Here is an 18,649-nt window from a genome sequence, read left to right as displayed (position 1 = left end):
TTAAATTTTGTACCGCGTCATTTGATTGGTCACCTATCGAACGGCTCGAAATTCGGATTCGAAAGTGCGATGGAGGACTCATGTTTACATTTTTTGATCGCTGATAGGCCTCACTATCAACGATTATAGTTGCATAGATAAGCCTTCTATCGATTGCAAGATGGATATCAGCGACTATACAGGTACCTTCTCTCCTAGTCAAGAGGTTGCAATGGAAAATTTCGGATCCATCGCCTTCACAACTTCAACACCGAGCAATCCAACCAGGCGAAGTGGACGAAAATCATGGTTTGATAATTTGGGAAACCCGGGGAAGGGTACTAAATATGAAATTGCGATTGAGAAAAAGGTTAAGAGACGATCAGCTGGTCGAAGAAAAAGTGAAGAAGGCGATATTGAAACTCTTACACTGACTCACTTTACAAATCCGCCAAGAATAGGCTTTGGTAGGGCAAAACCGGGAATGATCAAAAGACGAAGTTTAATAATAAAAAATCCACACGATCATCCCCAAGATGTTAAAGTGGAAAAATTCCCATTTAAAAAACATTTTGACATTGACAAGACAAAATTTACTGTGGAAGCAGAGGATACCTTGCTGTTGACAATCACATGGTCGCCAGAAGAAGAAGGGAATTTCAGAGAGATGATTCTGCTTCAGGTTGATGGGTCTTATAGACTGCAGGCTTTTGTATTTGGCTGTGTGGAAAAACCCCCACAGAAGAAGAAAGTGGTGTGTCTATTATCTATGAAAAATTTCAATTAATAGTTATTCACTCAGTAATTGTTAATATTATTAAATGCAAACGTACACATTAGCTAGCAGTTTACCACGGGTGCTTGGGTTCTTGCAGTAGTAAGTTATTAAGGATGGGAACACAGTGATGTGCAATACCTAAATATGTATTATATATATGTTCAAGAACCTGAGCATCTGTGCTGTTGACCCTCAGGGATCCTGGTCTTGTAATTAACGTGAAGGTTCCGAAAATGGAACGATACCCAAATTGGAACACTTTTTCATATAAGCTGATGCAGCATTTTCATTTTACAATACAAATGAATGGCATCTATTCTTAATCAAAGTCCATATAATTTTAATCAATTAAAGCAAGTTTTGTTTGCATTCCTTTTTCATTTTGCTCATAACATCACGCTACCACAATTGGTACAATTTTGACAGTTTTTTAGTGATCTTTAAAAATTCAGATCTTGTATCTGGAATGATTCTTGACAAAGACTACCTATGGTGGTTCATTTTCAGGAAAGTTTTATATCTAATTAATTTGTTTTTGAAAATAGAACGCTAAACTCTGATTGAGATTTCGGACGTAAATAGTACCCAAATTGGTACACCATATCACAGGCTATGGAATTTGTTTTTGTTTCTAATATTTGATGTGCCGATTACAACAAAATATATTGCTTTTATAGATACCATACTGAACTATGTTTGTATATTCCGTCTTTGCATATTGCAGATTTATCTTCTCTTGGGAGCAGGTATTGATTGTTAAGTCATTGGTTTGTGCGAGAAAATTACGTCGTTTTCTCAAAAATTGATGACGTTCCTCTCACAAACAAGTGACGTAACAATCAATCCCTCCTCCCAAGAGAAGATAACTCTGCAATACGCAAAGACGGAATAGTCACTTTTATATTATCCGAATATAAGGAACAGAAATCAACATTTAAACATGCTTATATTTAACCCCTTGAAAATCCTCCAAAATTTCGTCGACGTACAAATGTACGTTGTTTTTACTGGTTTTCTGATATATGTACTTTGAAGTCATCGTATACTCTTAAAATGTTCCTGAAAACGAAACTATTCGGCGGAAATGCTGATAAATATCTCTTTTGTTATACTGTAAAAGGAAAATGCTCAAATTTTAATTTTAATTTTAAAGTACTATTCGAACAATTTTCTGACCGTGTACCAATTGTGGTAGCGTGACATTACATGTATATGGAGTCGATTGGAAAATTTAAAAAAGTGATATCAATTTCCAGGAAACTGCAAGATGTAACAACACAAATAACCTATCACATTTCTAAAATAAACCCCTAAAACTTACTTATGATGTCAGAGTTAAAAGTAACAAGTTAATCCACCACGGCCACATGCATTCTGGTAATACCAAGAAATACATCAAATTTAAGCTAAAGACATCATCATCTATTGTTTCATTATAGTAAAACCTTAGTCTTTTCAAAAAACAATATACTATATAGGAAAATAGATCAGTCTTCACAAAAATACTTTTAAATCTTTAAATATATGTCAACAGTTCATGTTTTACAGAGATGCATCCTTGGAATACATTATCAGGCAACCGTTTAAGTGTGATTAGATTTACAAATGAAAATAGCATCATAAGACTTACACAAGTTTCATACTCAGAAAATATTTATTTGTTTTCATTGATAAAAGAAAGTGTTTGTATGCCTTCTGTTATGGACAATAGGAATAAACTCAGTTACTGTACATATAACATATATATATATTCACCCGTAAATAAACATTCAAAAGGTCACTATAAAGTTTTGAGATGCCAGTAAACATTTGTTCATTTTAAGCTTATGATATTGGAAATCCAAGCCTTAAGTGATCCATTTCGTGTGTTGAAGTTTGTAAAAATAGGAACCACAACCTGGAGATGTTGGATTGTTATTCAAATCTTTTAATTATGTTAGCCAAGGATATCAATTTCAATGCAAAAACACCTCTCAACATTCTTCCGTTGATATTTGTACCATATATTTATATTATTCATCTAGTCAATTTGCAATAAAAGAATAAAATGATGATTTGATGATCCATTGGGTATCCCGACTATCCTCACATATATTTGTAAAATTTTATTTTTAAAATTTACTAAGATTAGCCATTAGGTCTAGAGAAACCAGATAATATATTGTGAGCTTATTGATTATCATTCCTAATACTGTATGTATATATTTTATCCAATGAGTTTATTCTCAAATAGCAAATGCCCTTATTAACTATAAGGTCTCATACAAACTTGTATACATATGTAACTCAACTGGAGAGAAATTATAATTAATCTCTCATTATGTATTTAATACAGTCTGTTTGATTTATGTCTTTATTTGCTATACTCATTTAAGTTATCATCTCCCTTTCAGAAAAAGGGTATATTGGGAAGAGCTATGAAAAAGCCATTTTCCATTATACAGACACCAAGTCTGGCCAATATAGCCAAGTCATACAGCCCAACAAAGGGAGAGACCAGGAGGAGTGGGGAGGGACAAAAGAGGCTGTCAAAGGGAAGAGAAAACAAAGTCCCAGCTCCTATGAAAAAGACACCGGCTAGACACCAGGACAGTTTCCCACCAAAGCAAAAGGAGTCTTTGGTAATACCAAATCAAGTGGTGGGTGGTTGCATTGATTCAGAGTTCCCTATCGGTCACATCACCCCCATCAAACCATTGGAAGACTCCATCAAATCGGCAGAATTTGTAGTTCCAAAGGTGGTGAAAATGCCTGGGAAATCTTCAGTCAAGAAACTCCAGGGTAAAGATCAGGAGGAATTGGAATGTTTGTCCCCTTTAGTTGCTAAATACCTTGATAACAGTGACGATGATATTATTGTGGTCAGGCAAACTATAAACAATGAGGATCGAGCAAAGCTGAATACACCTGATAGAATTATTCTGGCCGACCTCAATACTCCTGACAGGATCCTGTCAACAAACCAGGACACTCCTGATACCATAACAAACATGCCTGGAAGTGAACCACAGAATAGTGATCTGAACACACCTGTCGGTGCTGACCAAGTCAGTGAGAAAACTCCTGATAAGGAAAACCAATGGTTTGACCCAGAACTTAAAGCAGATGCCCTGTCACCGAACAGTTTCCTGCAAGACTCGCTGTGCAGTCAAAGAGGTATTGACACCAGTTTATATGATGTTGGTTCCACAATCAGCAGATTACCAGCCCATTCCACCCTACTTCCGACTCCAGAAAGGATGTCCAGGCCTGATCAACCCATGAAAAATTTCATTAGCCCAAATAAGTTCCTGAAGGAGCTGAATGACACACAAGAAAGACTTGAGCTAAGTTTTCAACACGACCCCAACACTATTCCAAGTCCAGAGTCCATTTTGAACAGTTCAATCCCACATGACATCATGGTGAAACAGTTACAGACTGTCAAAATGTCTTTGGCCACTCAAAATCCTTCTCCTCTGTTTTCTCCCATGTCTTTTGACAACAAAAGGGAAACGTTTGTCCTGAAGTCTGCACTCACTGCTTACCAATCTCCTATGTTACGCAGGGAGACTTTCATTAGAGAAAGGACAGCAATCACACCAAAAGACGTTTCTCGTCCTAGACGAACCACATTTACGCGGCAAGGAAATCAGAAAGCAATAACAAAGAAAGAAGACATAAAATCCAAAGGAGCTGATACTAGCATTTCTAGGAAGGAAGCAAGGAAGGGAAACAAAGAAAATCTTTGTAAGAAACCAATTTGTGCCATTAAAAAGTTTAAACAAGACAGAATAAGTGAAGATAGTTTAGATGGATCAATTTCTAGATCACCAATTCCCACACATATTTCATCTACTAACAGCCTTCACCAAAAAGCCCTTAACACACCAGAGCTACTGGTGAATATCAACACAAAAGCTTTGACCAAATCGACTTGTGTTAAAACCCAAGAAAGGGAGATTTCCACGGCAAAGAGGTTGTTTGTACCTTGCGGTGAAGTTTCTCCAACATGCAACTCCCCAAGTTCTGTCTTTGGATCTCCTAACCTCACTGTCGACACGCCGACAGTAGAACTGCTTCCATGCAAAGAGCATGGCATAAATACAGGGGAAGAGCCATCGAATACTGGAAAGGGAAAACATGACAGAATGAGTCAAGATAGCCTGGATGGGTTAATTTCTGTCATTAACACTACAACTGTAACAAAGGAGAAACCAGTTAATGACATCACCCCAGAAGGACGGACTTCCACAGGAAAGAGGCTGTTTACACAGGAAAGTGGAGTCTCTCCAACACAAGATGCTAGCTTTCAGTCCCCTAGCGTTTTGCCAGCAGATACGCCAATGAGAGAATTGTTTGCACGTCGGGCAACTCTGACCGTCACCAAGGAAAGGCCATCCGACACACTCCTGCAGGTCACACAGAAAAATCTCTCGTCTCACTTGAATACAGAGGACACTGCCGTTGCTTGTGACATTAAGGTTCACAATTTGTCTAATGATTCACCAAGACTGCTTACAGTCGTACCCGAGGAGAACCCTGAGCGATGTGTGTCAATTTTATTAAAAAATAGTCCAAATTTACACTCAATGGGCCTCACTCCCACTGATGTCAGTGTCAATAGTACCAGTAGTTTTACAAAGACTCCTCACCAGCTGCCTACCAGCCCAAACCCTGACAATTCACGACGGTCTACACATGTAGTGGAGAATCCAAAGGTCCTTGACCTTAGCATCGTTGGTAGAAAGCGTCTGTTTCCACCACTCGAGGATCCTGACGATGAAGCTGCCATTCAAACAGACAACTTGACAACAAAAATGGGCGTTGCTTCTCAGAGTACAAACAGGGTCAATCCAATAACGATTGACCATCCTAACAAAGTTACAGTGGATATCAAGAGCATCACACAACAAACTAATGAAGAAAAATCCCTCGGTGCAAATGACCCAATTAGCATTAATGATATTTCTATTGAATCAAAACCTGTAGAATCTTGTGAACCCAAAACGGGAAGAGAACAACAGCTAAAAGGTGATAATGCTTCAGACAGTCCGGCCACAGACAAAGCAGTGACAGTTCCTGAAGAGAGGAAACCCTATGTTGCCTTTATAACAGGTTCTCCAGATCCTGTCATCCCCGCTGCCAAAAAATCTGTAATGGCCAACAGAGGAAAGGAGATGGTGAAGAAACGAACTCACAGTGAAACCAGAGGTGTTAGTGAGACCAGCAACAAGAGGCTGAGATCTACAGGGTCTATACAGACTGGTGTGTTGGGGATGACTGTCCCTACATTGTCCCGTCCCACCACCAAACTCAGACAGGCCATGGCCACTAAAGACGACACCAAGACAAGTAAGTACAGCATCCAGATAAATACAGAGGATATAACTAAAGCAAGGTTTGGATGTTCAGCCACTAAAAAGTCACAGAAAGTTCAGGGTATTCCTACTGTTGTCAAATTAATTGATGTGTTTGATATCATTATTTGATATTGATTTTCATGTTGACACCATCCCTGTAACAGTTGGGGGGACCCCAAATATTTAACTGACTTGACTGATATTCCTATTTGAACTTTGATGAGTATTATTTTCTGCTTGGGACCCTAGTGTACATCACAATATATTGCAATACAGAAAGAATATACTGTGATATATATACCAATATACTGTGATATGTATACCAATATACTGTAATATGTATCTCGATATACTGTGATATGTATACCAATATGCTGCGATATGTATCTCGGTATACTGGGATATGTATACCAATATACTGTGATATGTATCCAGATATACTGTGATATGTATACCAATATACTGCGATATGTATCACGATATACTGTGATATGTATAACAATATACTGTGATATGTATCTCGATATACTGCGATATGTATACCAATATACTGTGATATGTATCTCGATATATTGTGATATGTATACCAATATACTGTGATATGCATCTCGATATACTGTGATATGTATACCAATATCCTGTGATATGTATCTCGATATACTGTGATATGTATACCAATACACTGTGATATGTATCTCGATATACTGTGATACGTATACCAATATACTGTGATATGTATCTCGATATCCTGTGATATGTATACCAATATACTGTGATATGCATCTCGATATACTGTGATATGTATACCAATATGCTGCGATATGTATCTCGGTATACTGGGATATGTATACCAATATACTGTGATATGTATCTGGATATACTGTGATATGTATACCAATATACTGCGATATGTATCACGATATACTGTGATATGTATAACAATATACTGTGATATGTATCTCGATATACTTTGATATGTATACCAATATACTGTGATATGTATCTCGATATGCTGTGATATGTATACCAATATACTGTGATATGCATCTCGATATACTGTGATATGTATACCAATATACTATGATATGTATACCAATATATTGTGATATGTATACCAATATACTGTGATATGAATCCCGATATACTGTGATATGTATACCAATATACTCTGATATGTATCTCGATATACTGTGATATGTATAGCAATATACTGTGATATGTATCTCGATATACTTTGATATGTATACCAATATACTGTGATATGTATACTAATATACTGTGATAGGTATCCCGATATCCTGTGATATGTATCCCGATATACTGTGATATGGATACCAATATACTGTGATATGTATACCAATATACTATGATATGTATACCAATATATTGTGATATGTATACCAATATACTGTGATATGAATCCCGATATACTGTGATATGTATACCAATATTCTGTGATATGTATCTCAATATACTGTGATATGTATACCAATATACTCTGATATGTATCTCGATATACTGTGATATGTATGCCAATATACTGTGATATGTATCTCTATATACTGTGATATGTATACCAATATTCTGTGATATGTATCTCAATATACTGTGATATGTATACCAATATACTATGATATGTATCCCGATATACTGTGATATGTATCTCGATACACTGTGATATGTATACCAATATACTGTGATATGGATCTCGATATCCTGTGATATGTATACCAATATACTGTGATATATATACCAATATACTGTGATATGTATACCAATATACTCTGATATGTATCCCAATATACTGTGATATGTATCCCGATATACTGTGATATGTATCCTAATATACTGTCACAGGGAAAAAGTGCTCAATTTAAAAAGAAACTTGTCAGAATGATATCGGACCAAATCATATATATCATATGGATATTTTACTGGCATGTGTATAACAGTCGACAAATCTAAAAGACAGTGGATACATAAAAAGTAAGCATTTGAGAAATTTTACAATAGAGCAATATTTCATTTCTGTATGTGATGTGATACAATATTAATGTGCCAGTATATTAAGATACACTGGTTTTTATACGCCCGTCAAATTTGACGGAAGTATTATGGTATGGGGTTGTCCTGTCGGCCGTCCGGCGTAAACTTTTATTTGTCCGGCAATCTCCTCCTACATTTTCGACCGATCTCTTTGAAACTTGGTATACATTATAATCATGATATGAAGTTGTGTCTCCCTTAAAAAGTTATTGCCCTATGCTCATTTCAGTATTTGTTTTTTTGTCCGGAGATTTTCTCCTTCCTTTTTTTATAGCATGTCAGCTAATCACTCTTAGAATGATGCAGATCTTATTTCAATGTTAGAAAGTTTATAACACTATATGCCATTCGACGGGCGTATATTGTTCCGCCCCCAGGCCTCTTGTTCAATATATTGTGACAGCCTTAATTTATGACGTAATCTGATCCAAACAGGCGTACCACAGAAACCCTCCAATAGAACTAAGTGTGCAGGGAAAGGTTTGGCCCAGACCAAACTCATCCTAATGAAGAGGACACGCCCAACAGGTAAACACATCTTCATCACCAACAGACCTGTTAAGTCTATGCATTCTGTATCACTTAATCAAAGTTAGCCATGTAAAAAGTATTCTGCAACAATTAAAAATGCATATAGATCTGAAAGACAGAAGAATTTGTTTGAATTTTATTGTCATATTTTCTTTTATGAAATAAGAATGTGCAACAAAAAAAATGGTTGTTTTTGTGCATCATCCATTCATAAACAATTCACATTTTCAACTTTTTCTCAAAAACTGCTGAACCAATTTCAATAAGATTTCTTGTGCTTCAATGGCCAAACACAAACCAAAATTGCGAATCATGTGGATTCTAACCCCTGGTAGCCGGTGGAGTGGGACATATACTAGAGTTTGAGGTCAAAATACAAAAAAGTATGCTAAATTTCATCAATCGTCTGATATCAAAGACCCAGACCAGACATGCTATCTAGAATCAAATACTTTCTGTGGATGGAAAGGTCCTGTAATTACATATATAAGATGCTAGATCAGAATTTTAAAGATCATTATCTGACACTTTGGGGTATATTACATTTATCTGTAGTGGGAACTTGATTCAAATTTAATCATGTGGATTGCAGTTTGATGGTTTGAAAATTAAGTTCTTGACACACTTGAACTTTTTCAAGAATTCCCTGTTTTTTTGGTTTTTTTTACTATTTAAGATAACTAAGAGCACATATTGATTATTGTTCTACTCAACATGTATTTTATTACGCCTTCAGCCTTGCCAAAGCACCCAATGCCCTTTGCATCCAAAAATATGTACTACGACGAGCGATGGATTGACAAACAGGAGCGGGGATTTGTACATTGGCTCAACTTCGTGCTAACACCTGCCGATGAGTATCAGCACAACAACAAACGAGTGAAAGGTTTGTAGTAGACACTTCTCCATTAGGTCATGTCAAAACTAGGGCCTTCAGGTTTAAAAAAAGATGGCATAGACATTTATAATAAAATGAGTATCTTGAAGTTGAAAAATACTCAATTTTTCATGGGTTATTAATAAAGTAACATTAGTTGAATCACATTTTCCTGGGTTTCCCAGGCAAATAATCACAAACATACCTGGCCCTGCTTGTATAAAACATCTCAAGTCTAAGATTTCCTATAGACCATACATTGCTTGAGATTTTCCTCCACTTTGAGATGTTTTATACAGGTGGTCCCAGAACCCCTAGTTCCATTACGGTATATAATAGAAGTATATCAATATAACTTTCAACTTCTGTAAACAATGGAGATAACCTAATATCAATAGATAAAATAATAGCTGGAGTTTGCATTGATAATTCTGATTCTGAGAATTAAAGCTATTATTCTGTCCATTGCTATTGTACTTATGTTCTGTGACATTAAACAAAGACATTTTTTTTCGCTGTGAAGACATTTTCTGCTGTGGCGAGATATAGAGGACAACTTTTTGAGCAGTCCACAATGGATTACATGTGACTTCGCAAAGCCATACAGTATGAAAACAATGAATCAGTTTTCTTCACTTCAAAAAGCAAATACATGAAATTTATCCCTGGCCGAGTAAAAATATATTGCAATACCTTCAGCATTTGAGAGGAAATCAAAATATGATTTCATATTTCTGACTTCAGTTGATGCGGGAGCTCTGTGTGTAGAGGCCAGTCGGAGCAATATTAAACTGGCACCAAGCAAAGAGGTTTTGTCTATCCGTGCCTACACTGCAAGACGCCGACTCAACCAGCTTCGTCGGAGTTCTTGTAATCTGTTTCAGACAAAGGAGATCGTCCATGTGATTCAGAAACTTGAGGCAGAGATTGAAAGTCTCCGACTAGTAATTCGCAAAGACAAGAAAGTGCATGCGGACCTCGGTATGTACCAAGATGCACTGTAAATTACTCTGTTACAATGTATTTTGGGGTTTATTATAATAGAATCCATCACTATGTGTGGTGTGGACAGAGAAATCCTCACCTGAGGATACGATTAAGTTCAGTTCAACTTCCGATCCAGGGTTGGGATTACTCGGTTTTGCACCATGCCATTATCAATAGCGTTTGAAATGTGAATAAAAAATGATCATGTGATGCAATTGCGATTTGGTGACATTTTCCAAATAAAGGCATCTGTGAGGTGCTTTTTCCCCAGATAGGCTAAGATCAATGATATCTTTAACCTGTAACTGACCAATAATAAAGCTACCAGCTGAATGCTTTTATGTAAACAACGTAATCCATGCAAATAAGGAAAGTAGGATTGACTATGACTGATATTAAATAGCAAATAATCTACTTTATAATACTGCAGCTTTTAAAATAAAATACCCTTATATTTTCAATTTCATATGAAAATTGAAATAACTTTATTTTGGCTGTAAATTATGTATTTTATGGGGCAAGTAGAAATTATCTCTGGGTAAGTGGATTTGTAATGACTGCTTGCCCGGGCAAGTTCTTTGAAATTATTTTTTTACTCCCTTGCATAGTCTTATGTATGCCTGGAAAGTTGCAATTTCAAAAATCACTAATTAAGAAATCAATCAAGAAAATATGTAAATATGATACTAATGGTTTGGTTTTGTAGGTATGAAGCAGAACATTCTGGATATGATCCTCTCCTTCAATCCTCTGTGGCTCAGAATTGGTCTGGAGGTATGTGAACTTTGTTGTACTCTTCTGACAATATCTAGTTCAAATCTAATTTTTCATGGTCAATAATGACACCATTGATTGTTGTAATGTTGACATTTTTCATGTTTTATAGGAACATTGAAAACAATAAAACAAAATAAGAAAAGGTGAAATTGTGTACACTATCAACATTGTTTGTATTTGCATTTGTTGACCAAAACATTAAAATGTATACAATATATTTTGTTATGGTATCCTTGCAGACTGTGTATGGAGAGATGATCCCCATTCAGAACAACAGTGATGTCATCGGTATATCCCGATTTATCGTCACTCGTCTGCTCAGCAATCCAGATATCGCATCAGAGTACTGCCACCCTACTGTGCCACACCTGTATCGTGATGGTAGGTGTTTCTTTATGAACAAAAGTCTAATTAATTCAGCACACTGCCCTCTAATTGGTCAACAATTTCTGCATAATAACTTACTCAAGTACCACCTGATTCTGATGTAACTTGCTCAGTATTTTATGGAAAAACAAATGCTAACTTTGAAGTTGAGCAAAATCTTTGCATAATAAATTAGCATTCTGCAAAGGGGGGGGGGGGGGGGGGGTCAATTTTTGGCAAAAGGGGGCAATCTAATATCTTGTTTTAATGGTTTGAAAAGTTGGCAAAGGAATGCAAATCTTGATATAAATTATATATATAAAGATTTATTTTGGAGGTGTCAAAGGATAGATGTATATTATAAGACTCTTTGATGCCCAGGGATGCAGTATAGGGTAATTCCACCGGAAAATCCTGAGGGTGGAATTTCCCTATCCTACACCTTTGGACATGAAAGAGTATTTTTCTCTCATTCCAATAAATTCATATCCCATATTTGCAAACCATGTTTGCGCAGAAAATTAATCACATCTTTCTAACGTGTACGGTAAATATATCGTAAAAGGTTTTAATCTCATCACGACCCCTTCTTCGCGTTGCGGCATCTGAGAGTTCCAAATTTGTGACAATGTCACGTCATTGTTGAGCCGTTGTGATGTCACATCATGTGAAATGGGGTGTAAGATAGAAATTTCCTACACCCATTTCTTACCCTTGACAGCTCTATCTTACACACAGGGACATGAGAGAAATATGTACATTCATTCAGCTAGAGTAGGATTGTTACCTTCCATTATCTAAAAAAAGACGATGCTTCTGTCTAGTAATATAGGGAACACTTTTTTTGCCAGGATGATGGTCAAACATTGTATGACATTATATTTGTGGTTTGTAGGCTATGCTGAGGCAATTGCACAACATTTGATGAAGAAGTTTTTTATGTTGATCTTCTTCCTGGACCAAGCCAAATCTAACAGACTCATCAACCATGATCCCTGTCTCTTCTGTAAAGACTCAGAGTTCAAGGTGAGAAGTGTTTTTGTATAGTTGAATCACAAAAATAAGAACGATCTGAATCTTCTTTTAATGGACATACTAAAGATTAAACACATGATTATTATTAGCTCACCTGGTCTGAAGGACTATAGTGAGCTTCTGCCGTGGCTCAGAGTCCGTCGTCAACTTTTTCTTTAAAACATATCCCCTCCTAAACGCCAAAGAGGATTTCAACCAAATTTAGTCTGAAGCATCACTAGGGGAGGGCAATCATTTCTTAAATAAATGAGGTTGGTTCGATCCCTGAGGCCAGGGGGCAGGGCCCTGAAAGGGAACTTAGCGAATTTTGCTTTATCGCATCTCCTCCTAAACACCAAAGAGGATTTTAACCAAATTCAGTCTGAAGCATCAGTAGGGACAGGCATTTATTTCTTAAATAAATAAGGGTTTGCAGAGCTCACGCTGTGGGTAGCCAAAGTAGCCATTGGCTACTTTTATTTTTTATTGGCTACTAAAAATTCGATGTGGCTACTAAATTGACTACTTAGTTTTTTTAAATGGGGAAACTCTGTATCTTTGTCCCAGAGAACGATCCGTCCACTCGAGCTCACGTGTGTATTGTGGCTGACACTGATTGCGTAAACATAATCAGGGCCGTCACAGATCAGCGCGCGCTGTACGACTGCGAGTTAGTTAATGCTTTTGTCTAAGTTGTAAAGTCAATTATCAAGCTTCAGATGACAACAGGTGTTATAATTCTTGTACAATAATGGACAGTGGGGTCAAGTTAATTGGATGATCCATTGACGTTGAGAAAACAGTCTGATAAGCATGTCACACATAGGTGGTCTCACACACGTACATTTGACGGCGTCGTAAGTCGATCTGATAAACTCGTTCAAACACCGGCTCCAACAAATTTATAGGTTCAGTATATTTAAATTAGTGTACATGGTTTTCATTTACCTTTTCCAGTACCATAGAAAGCATAAATACTTCCGATGTGCTTGATTAGAAAGTATAAGTATCGCCTTGAAACACCATGTCGAAGTGCCGATTTTCGGCCTTTCAGATCACTTCAATCGATAGGCCCTATATCGTATCTGACTGTGTACCTTCGTGGTTAGACATTTTAGAATTTCAAGTGATCGAGAAAAAGTTATTTAGCATCGCAGTTATGCGGTTTTTAGAACAGCAAACCGTTCAGAATTACTTCGACGGTCGCTTGTATTAGGTGCCAATCGACGACACGTGCACGGGAATGGCCAAGTTGCGCGACGTGATGTGCTCCTGATTTATTTCGAAGGGTTTGTCAATACCGTTATAAATTCGTCCATTTCCTTTCAAATGTGTTCTACTGCCATTTACATTTGAAATGTGTGATCTTTTTAAATATATTCATGTATTTTTTTTACTTAAAACATGAATAACGGAAAAATAATTATCAATATTGCATCACTGAGGCTACTTTTTATTTGGATTTTATTAGTTTTATTTTTTGATTGAAGGCATGGAATTAAAGGCAAATAATATCTTAACATTTAAACTTTTCAGCCTAGATTTTTTCACAATTCCTGTGTCAAGAAATGAGATAAAGTCTGAAAAAGTCTCCCTTTTGAAAAAAAAATGTTCTGGTGGAAATTTTCAGCATTTTAATTTAAATCATATTTTCTTAAAATTTCAGCCATAAAATCTGACAGGATTAAAAAAATATCACATTATGAATTAAATTATAAACATGATGTATAACAAAAAAAAAAATTAACAGAGTACTACTTAATTTAACATCATATTGAATAGTTGCACTTCAAAAAATATTAAATATTTAATGATTTTAATGGAGGGCCTATCCGTAACGGTTGGAGGCCGAGAAAGTATGGCCACTGTTTAAAAAAAAATGGCAATTAAAATTCAAACATGGCTACTTTTTTGGCTACTGATTTTTTAGGTCCAGGGTGAGCCCTGGGTTTGTTCAACCCCTGAGGCCTGGGGGGCAGGGCCCTGAAGGGGAATTAGCTAAATTTGCTTTAAAACGCATTCTCCTAAACCCCAGAGACGATTTTAACCAAATTTGCTCTGAAACCTATTGGTGGAGGGCAATCATTTCCTAAATAAATGAGGTTGGTTCGACCCCTGAAGACAAAGGGCGGAAGGGGAACTCGGCTAAATTTGCTTTAAAACACATCTCCTTCTAAATGCCAGAGAGGATTTCAACCAAATTTAGTCTGAAGCATCAGTAAGGGAGTGCAATAATTTCCTAAATAAATGAGGTTGGTTCGTACCCTGAGGCCAGGGGGCGGGGCCCTGAAGGGGAACTTAGCTAAATTTGCTTTAAAACGCATCTCCTCCTTAACACCTGCGGTCCTAAGAAATGGTACAGCTAGGTTATCATATTCTATGATGTAGTTTTCATAAATTGTTAAAAATTGGTTTCTAGGTTTATAAAAGCTGATAGTTGAATGAAAATTAAGGTATTGTCGAATTACACCCTGTAATATGACATTACTTATTTCAAAATCTGTTAACATGGCAACTCAATAGAGGCCCCTGGTTAGTTGAAAGTCAGATATTGTGGTCCCAGTCGGGTTAGAACATAGATCTTGTCTGGTTTTGAGGAAATTTCATATAAAGATGTACTAATGCATTCAGTTGTAATGACTTGTATATAAAACAAGGTGAGCGATACAGGTCCAATGTACCTCTTGGTAGCCCTAGCTAGGGGAATGCAAATTCCTTTGTATAAAGGGGAGTTTATTATACACATCAGACAAACTTTTGTCTTTAAAAAATTGCTGTCGTCTGCCCCTGCTGTTGGCCATGTTGATTTCCATATATTTTTTATATGTGATATCATATTACATGCATGGGGAGAAAGTTTAATGAAAATCCGAGCTTTCCTTCAAGGATTTCCATATCACTTTTTATAACAAAGTGACCACTGGCAGAGTTACCGCAAGGAAACCACTTGAGTGGACAATGCTGACTGATTGATCCATGGAGACAGAAAAATAAACACAATCAACAGGAATACTATACTTAAATTTTAGGTCTTCTGTGACGAAGTCCTGTATGACTTATTTATTGTGGTCACCTTTTGTGAGTTGTCGGTTGTTACACAATTGACATATTAAACTTCTTAAACAACACTCTACTGACTCCCTGGCCTCCCCCTCCCTCCCCNCCTCCCCCTCCCCCTCCTCCCCTTGACCCGAAAAGCAGGGTCAAAAAGGGTCAAATTTGCTGAAACTCAAAAACAAGGTGAGCTTATGCCATACCGCAGCGTCCGTCGTCCGTCAACTATACACTACTTGTCATGATCCACTGAGCGGATTTTAACAAATTTAGTGTGGAGCATCCTTGGGTGAAGAAGAACCAATTTTGTATGAATGGTGGGTCTGGCCCCCCAGGGGCCTGAGGGGCGGGCCAAATGGGGGAAATATAGCAAATTATTCTTTAAAATTATTCTTCTTCTGTAGGAATGAAAGGATTTGGTTCATATTTGGTCAGAAGCATCCTTGGGGGAAGGGGAACAAAGTTTGTATAAATGGTGGGTCAGGCCCCCCTGGGGGCTGATGGGCGGGGCCCAATAGGGGAAATATAGCAAATTATTCTTTAAAATCTTTCTTCTTCTGTAGGAATGAAAGGATTTGGTCAGAAGCATCCTTGGGTGAAAGGGAACCAATTTTGTATAAACCGTGGATCTTGCCCATCAGGTGCCTGAGGGACGGGGCCAATTAGGGGAAACATAGTAAATTATTCTTTAAAATTCTTATTCTTCTGTAGGAACGAAAGGATTTGGTCCATATTTGGTCTGAAGCATTCTTGGGTGAAGGGGAACCAATTTTTTATACACTGTGGATCTGGCCCCCCCAGGTGCCTGAGCCGTGGGGCCCAATAGGGGAAATATAGCAAATTATTCTTTAAAATCCTCCTTCTTCTGTAGGAATGAAAGGATTTGGTCCATATTTGGTGTGGAGCATCATTGGGTAGTGGGGAACCAATTTTGTATAAACGGTGGGTGTGGCCCCTCTGGGACCTGAGGGGTGCGGCCCAATAGGGGAAATAGACGTAAATCTTCAAAATCCTTCTTCTTCAGTAGGAATGGCAGGATTTTGTCCATATTTGGTCTGAAGCATTCTTGGGTGAAGGGAAACCAATGTTGTATAAACGGTGTGTCTGACCCTGCTGTAGGCAGAGATGTGGGGCCCAATAGGGAAAATAGAGGTAAAACCTTTAAAATCCTTCTTCTACCAAAGGGATTAAGGGATTTGAACCTGATTTAGTCTGGAGCATCCTTGGGCCAAGGGGACTCAATTTTTGTATTAGCAGTAGGTGTGGTCTCCGAGGGGGGGGGGGCAGAAGGGTGGGACCAAATAGGAAAAATAGAGGTAAAACCTTTAAAATCCTTCTCCAACCATTGGGATTAAGGGATTTTATTCATATTTAGCGTGGAGCATCCTTTGGTGACTGTGACTCAATTTTGTATAATTGGTGGGTATGACCCCCGTAGGGGCATAGGGGTGGGGCTCTGTTTGAAGTTTGTTCTCTATATCTCAAGTACTAGATGGATCTTTCTGAAATTTCATATGTACTAACAGCACTTACCATGGAGTGCTTTATCTTTACTTCATACCAATTACTTTAATTATATTCAGGTGAGCGATACAGGCCCTCTGGGCCTCTTGTTTACTTTCCTAGAACAAATCAAATTCACTAAATTTGTTGAGTTAAAGGTAAATAAATATCAGTCTGTTTTTAACCATGATTATGAGTACTTCTGCTGTGCAGCATAAAAACACAAAAAAAGTATTTTGATTTAGTAGAATAACTATTTATGATAGCTATGTATTAATCCAGATTGCACAAGGGATGTTGATGTATGTTTCAGTCAACCAAAGCAATGCTGATACAGTTCTCTCGAAACTACCTCAGCGGGGAAGGTGACGTCACCAAGCATCTTGGTTACCTTGGTTACGTGGTGACTCATCAACAGACTTCAATGGATGAGTTTGACTATGCTGTCACCAATCTGGCCACTGACCTTCGTGATGGCATCCGGCTGACGTAAGTCACTTTTTCACCAATTGTAGTTGTAGTGACTAAAAGTTTGTTAACATATTGCAGTAGTCTCCTTTGATCTTCGGTCCTTTAAAATAGAAGGTCAACAACATCTAAATGTCATTTATCATCTTTAACTCTTAATTTTCAAAAGGAAAACACCGCCTTTAAGCTTGTTTTCTTTTTATAATTTGAAAATGAACTACCAAGAGTTTAATGAGCGATAGTCACCTATTGTGGGAAGTATTTTTACCACAATTTTTTGTGACATTGTGGAGTGATCGACATTGTTGTTTAGGATGAGTCGGTGTTTAGGAATCAGTTGATCAGTTTGCTACTGTATTCGATTTTCAACAAAATGCCAAGACAGGCATGTTATGCACCTGCTGTGTGGTAATAGTCTTTTAGAATACAAGAACGCATATTTTGTTTGTGGTTTGAAGAGTTTAGACAATGAGTATTTGAAATCTTCATCGTTTCTTTTCCTTGAGATAACTTTTTATCTGCCACTTCTTCAGACTATCCAATTAAGTAGTTATTGTCATTTTAAAAAGTCAAGAAACTTTTTCATATATAAAACAGAAATCACCTTCTGTCAAGCCAAGGTTGAGAGCAATGGTAACAAATACTAGAATTATGTTGGTTTTTGTTGACAGCCGTATACTGGAGTTACTTACTAACCACTGGGATCTGTCCAAGAAACTCAGAACTCCAGCCATCAGCCGACTCCAAAAGGTTCACAACATGGAGGTGGTGTTTAAGGCACTCACTACACAAGGTGTGACCTTTGACAATGGTGAGTCGACTGACTATATACAATCCAGCAATGTCTGTAATACTCTTACAACAGACTGACTATATACAATCCAGCAATGTCTGTAATACTCTTACAACAGACTGACTATATACAAT

At 37.2% G+C, this 18,649-nt stretch overlaps 1 protein-coding gene across 1 annotated transcript in view; it reads left to right on the top strand.

Annotated features, from left to right (window-relative positions):
* The first annotated feature begins 42 nt into the window (after positions 1 to 42).
* The window catches only part of LOC110451379 (abnormal spindle-like microcephaly-associated protein homolog), a 59,002-nt gene continuing 40,395 nt past the window's right edge, over positions 43 to 18,649 (top strand). Inside the window, exons 1-10 of the mRNA XM_021499350.1 lie at positions 43 to 733; positions 3,151 to 6,091; positions 8,581 to 8,673; positions 9,413 to 9,562; positions 10,298 to 10,534; positions 11,247 to 11,314; positions 11,557 to 11,698; positions 12,579 to 12,709; positions 17,568 to 17,743; positions 18,394 to 18,533. Coding sequence (XP_021355025.1) covers positions 161 to 733; positions 3,151 to 6,091; positions 8,581 to 8,673; positions 9,413 to 9,562; positions 10,298 to 10,534; positions 11,247 to 11,314; positions 11,557 to 11,698; positions 12,579 to 12,709; positions 17,568 to 17,743; positions 18,394 to 18,533 — 4,651 coding nt within the window. The 5' untranslated portion in view covers positions 43 to 160. The remainder of the gene's footprint in view (positions 734 to 3,150; positions 6,092 to 8,580; positions 8,674 to 9,412; positions 9,563 to 10,297; positions 10,535 to 11,246; positions 11,315 to 11,556; positions 11,699 to 12,578; positions 12,710 to 17,567; positions 17,744 to 18,393; positions 18,534 to 18,649) is intronic.

The sequence above is a fragment of the Mizuhopecten yessoensis genome, unplaced genomic scaffold, assembly GCF_002113885.1.
Source record: "Mizuhopecten yessoensis strain PY_sf001 unplaced genomic scaffold, ASM211388v2 scaffold5979, whole genome shotgun sequence".
NCBI lineage: Eukaryota > Metazoa > Mollusca > Bivalvia > Pectinida > Pectinidae > Mizuhopecten > Mizuhopecten yessoensis.
This window is presented reverse-complemented; position numbering and strand designations above follow the sequence as displayed.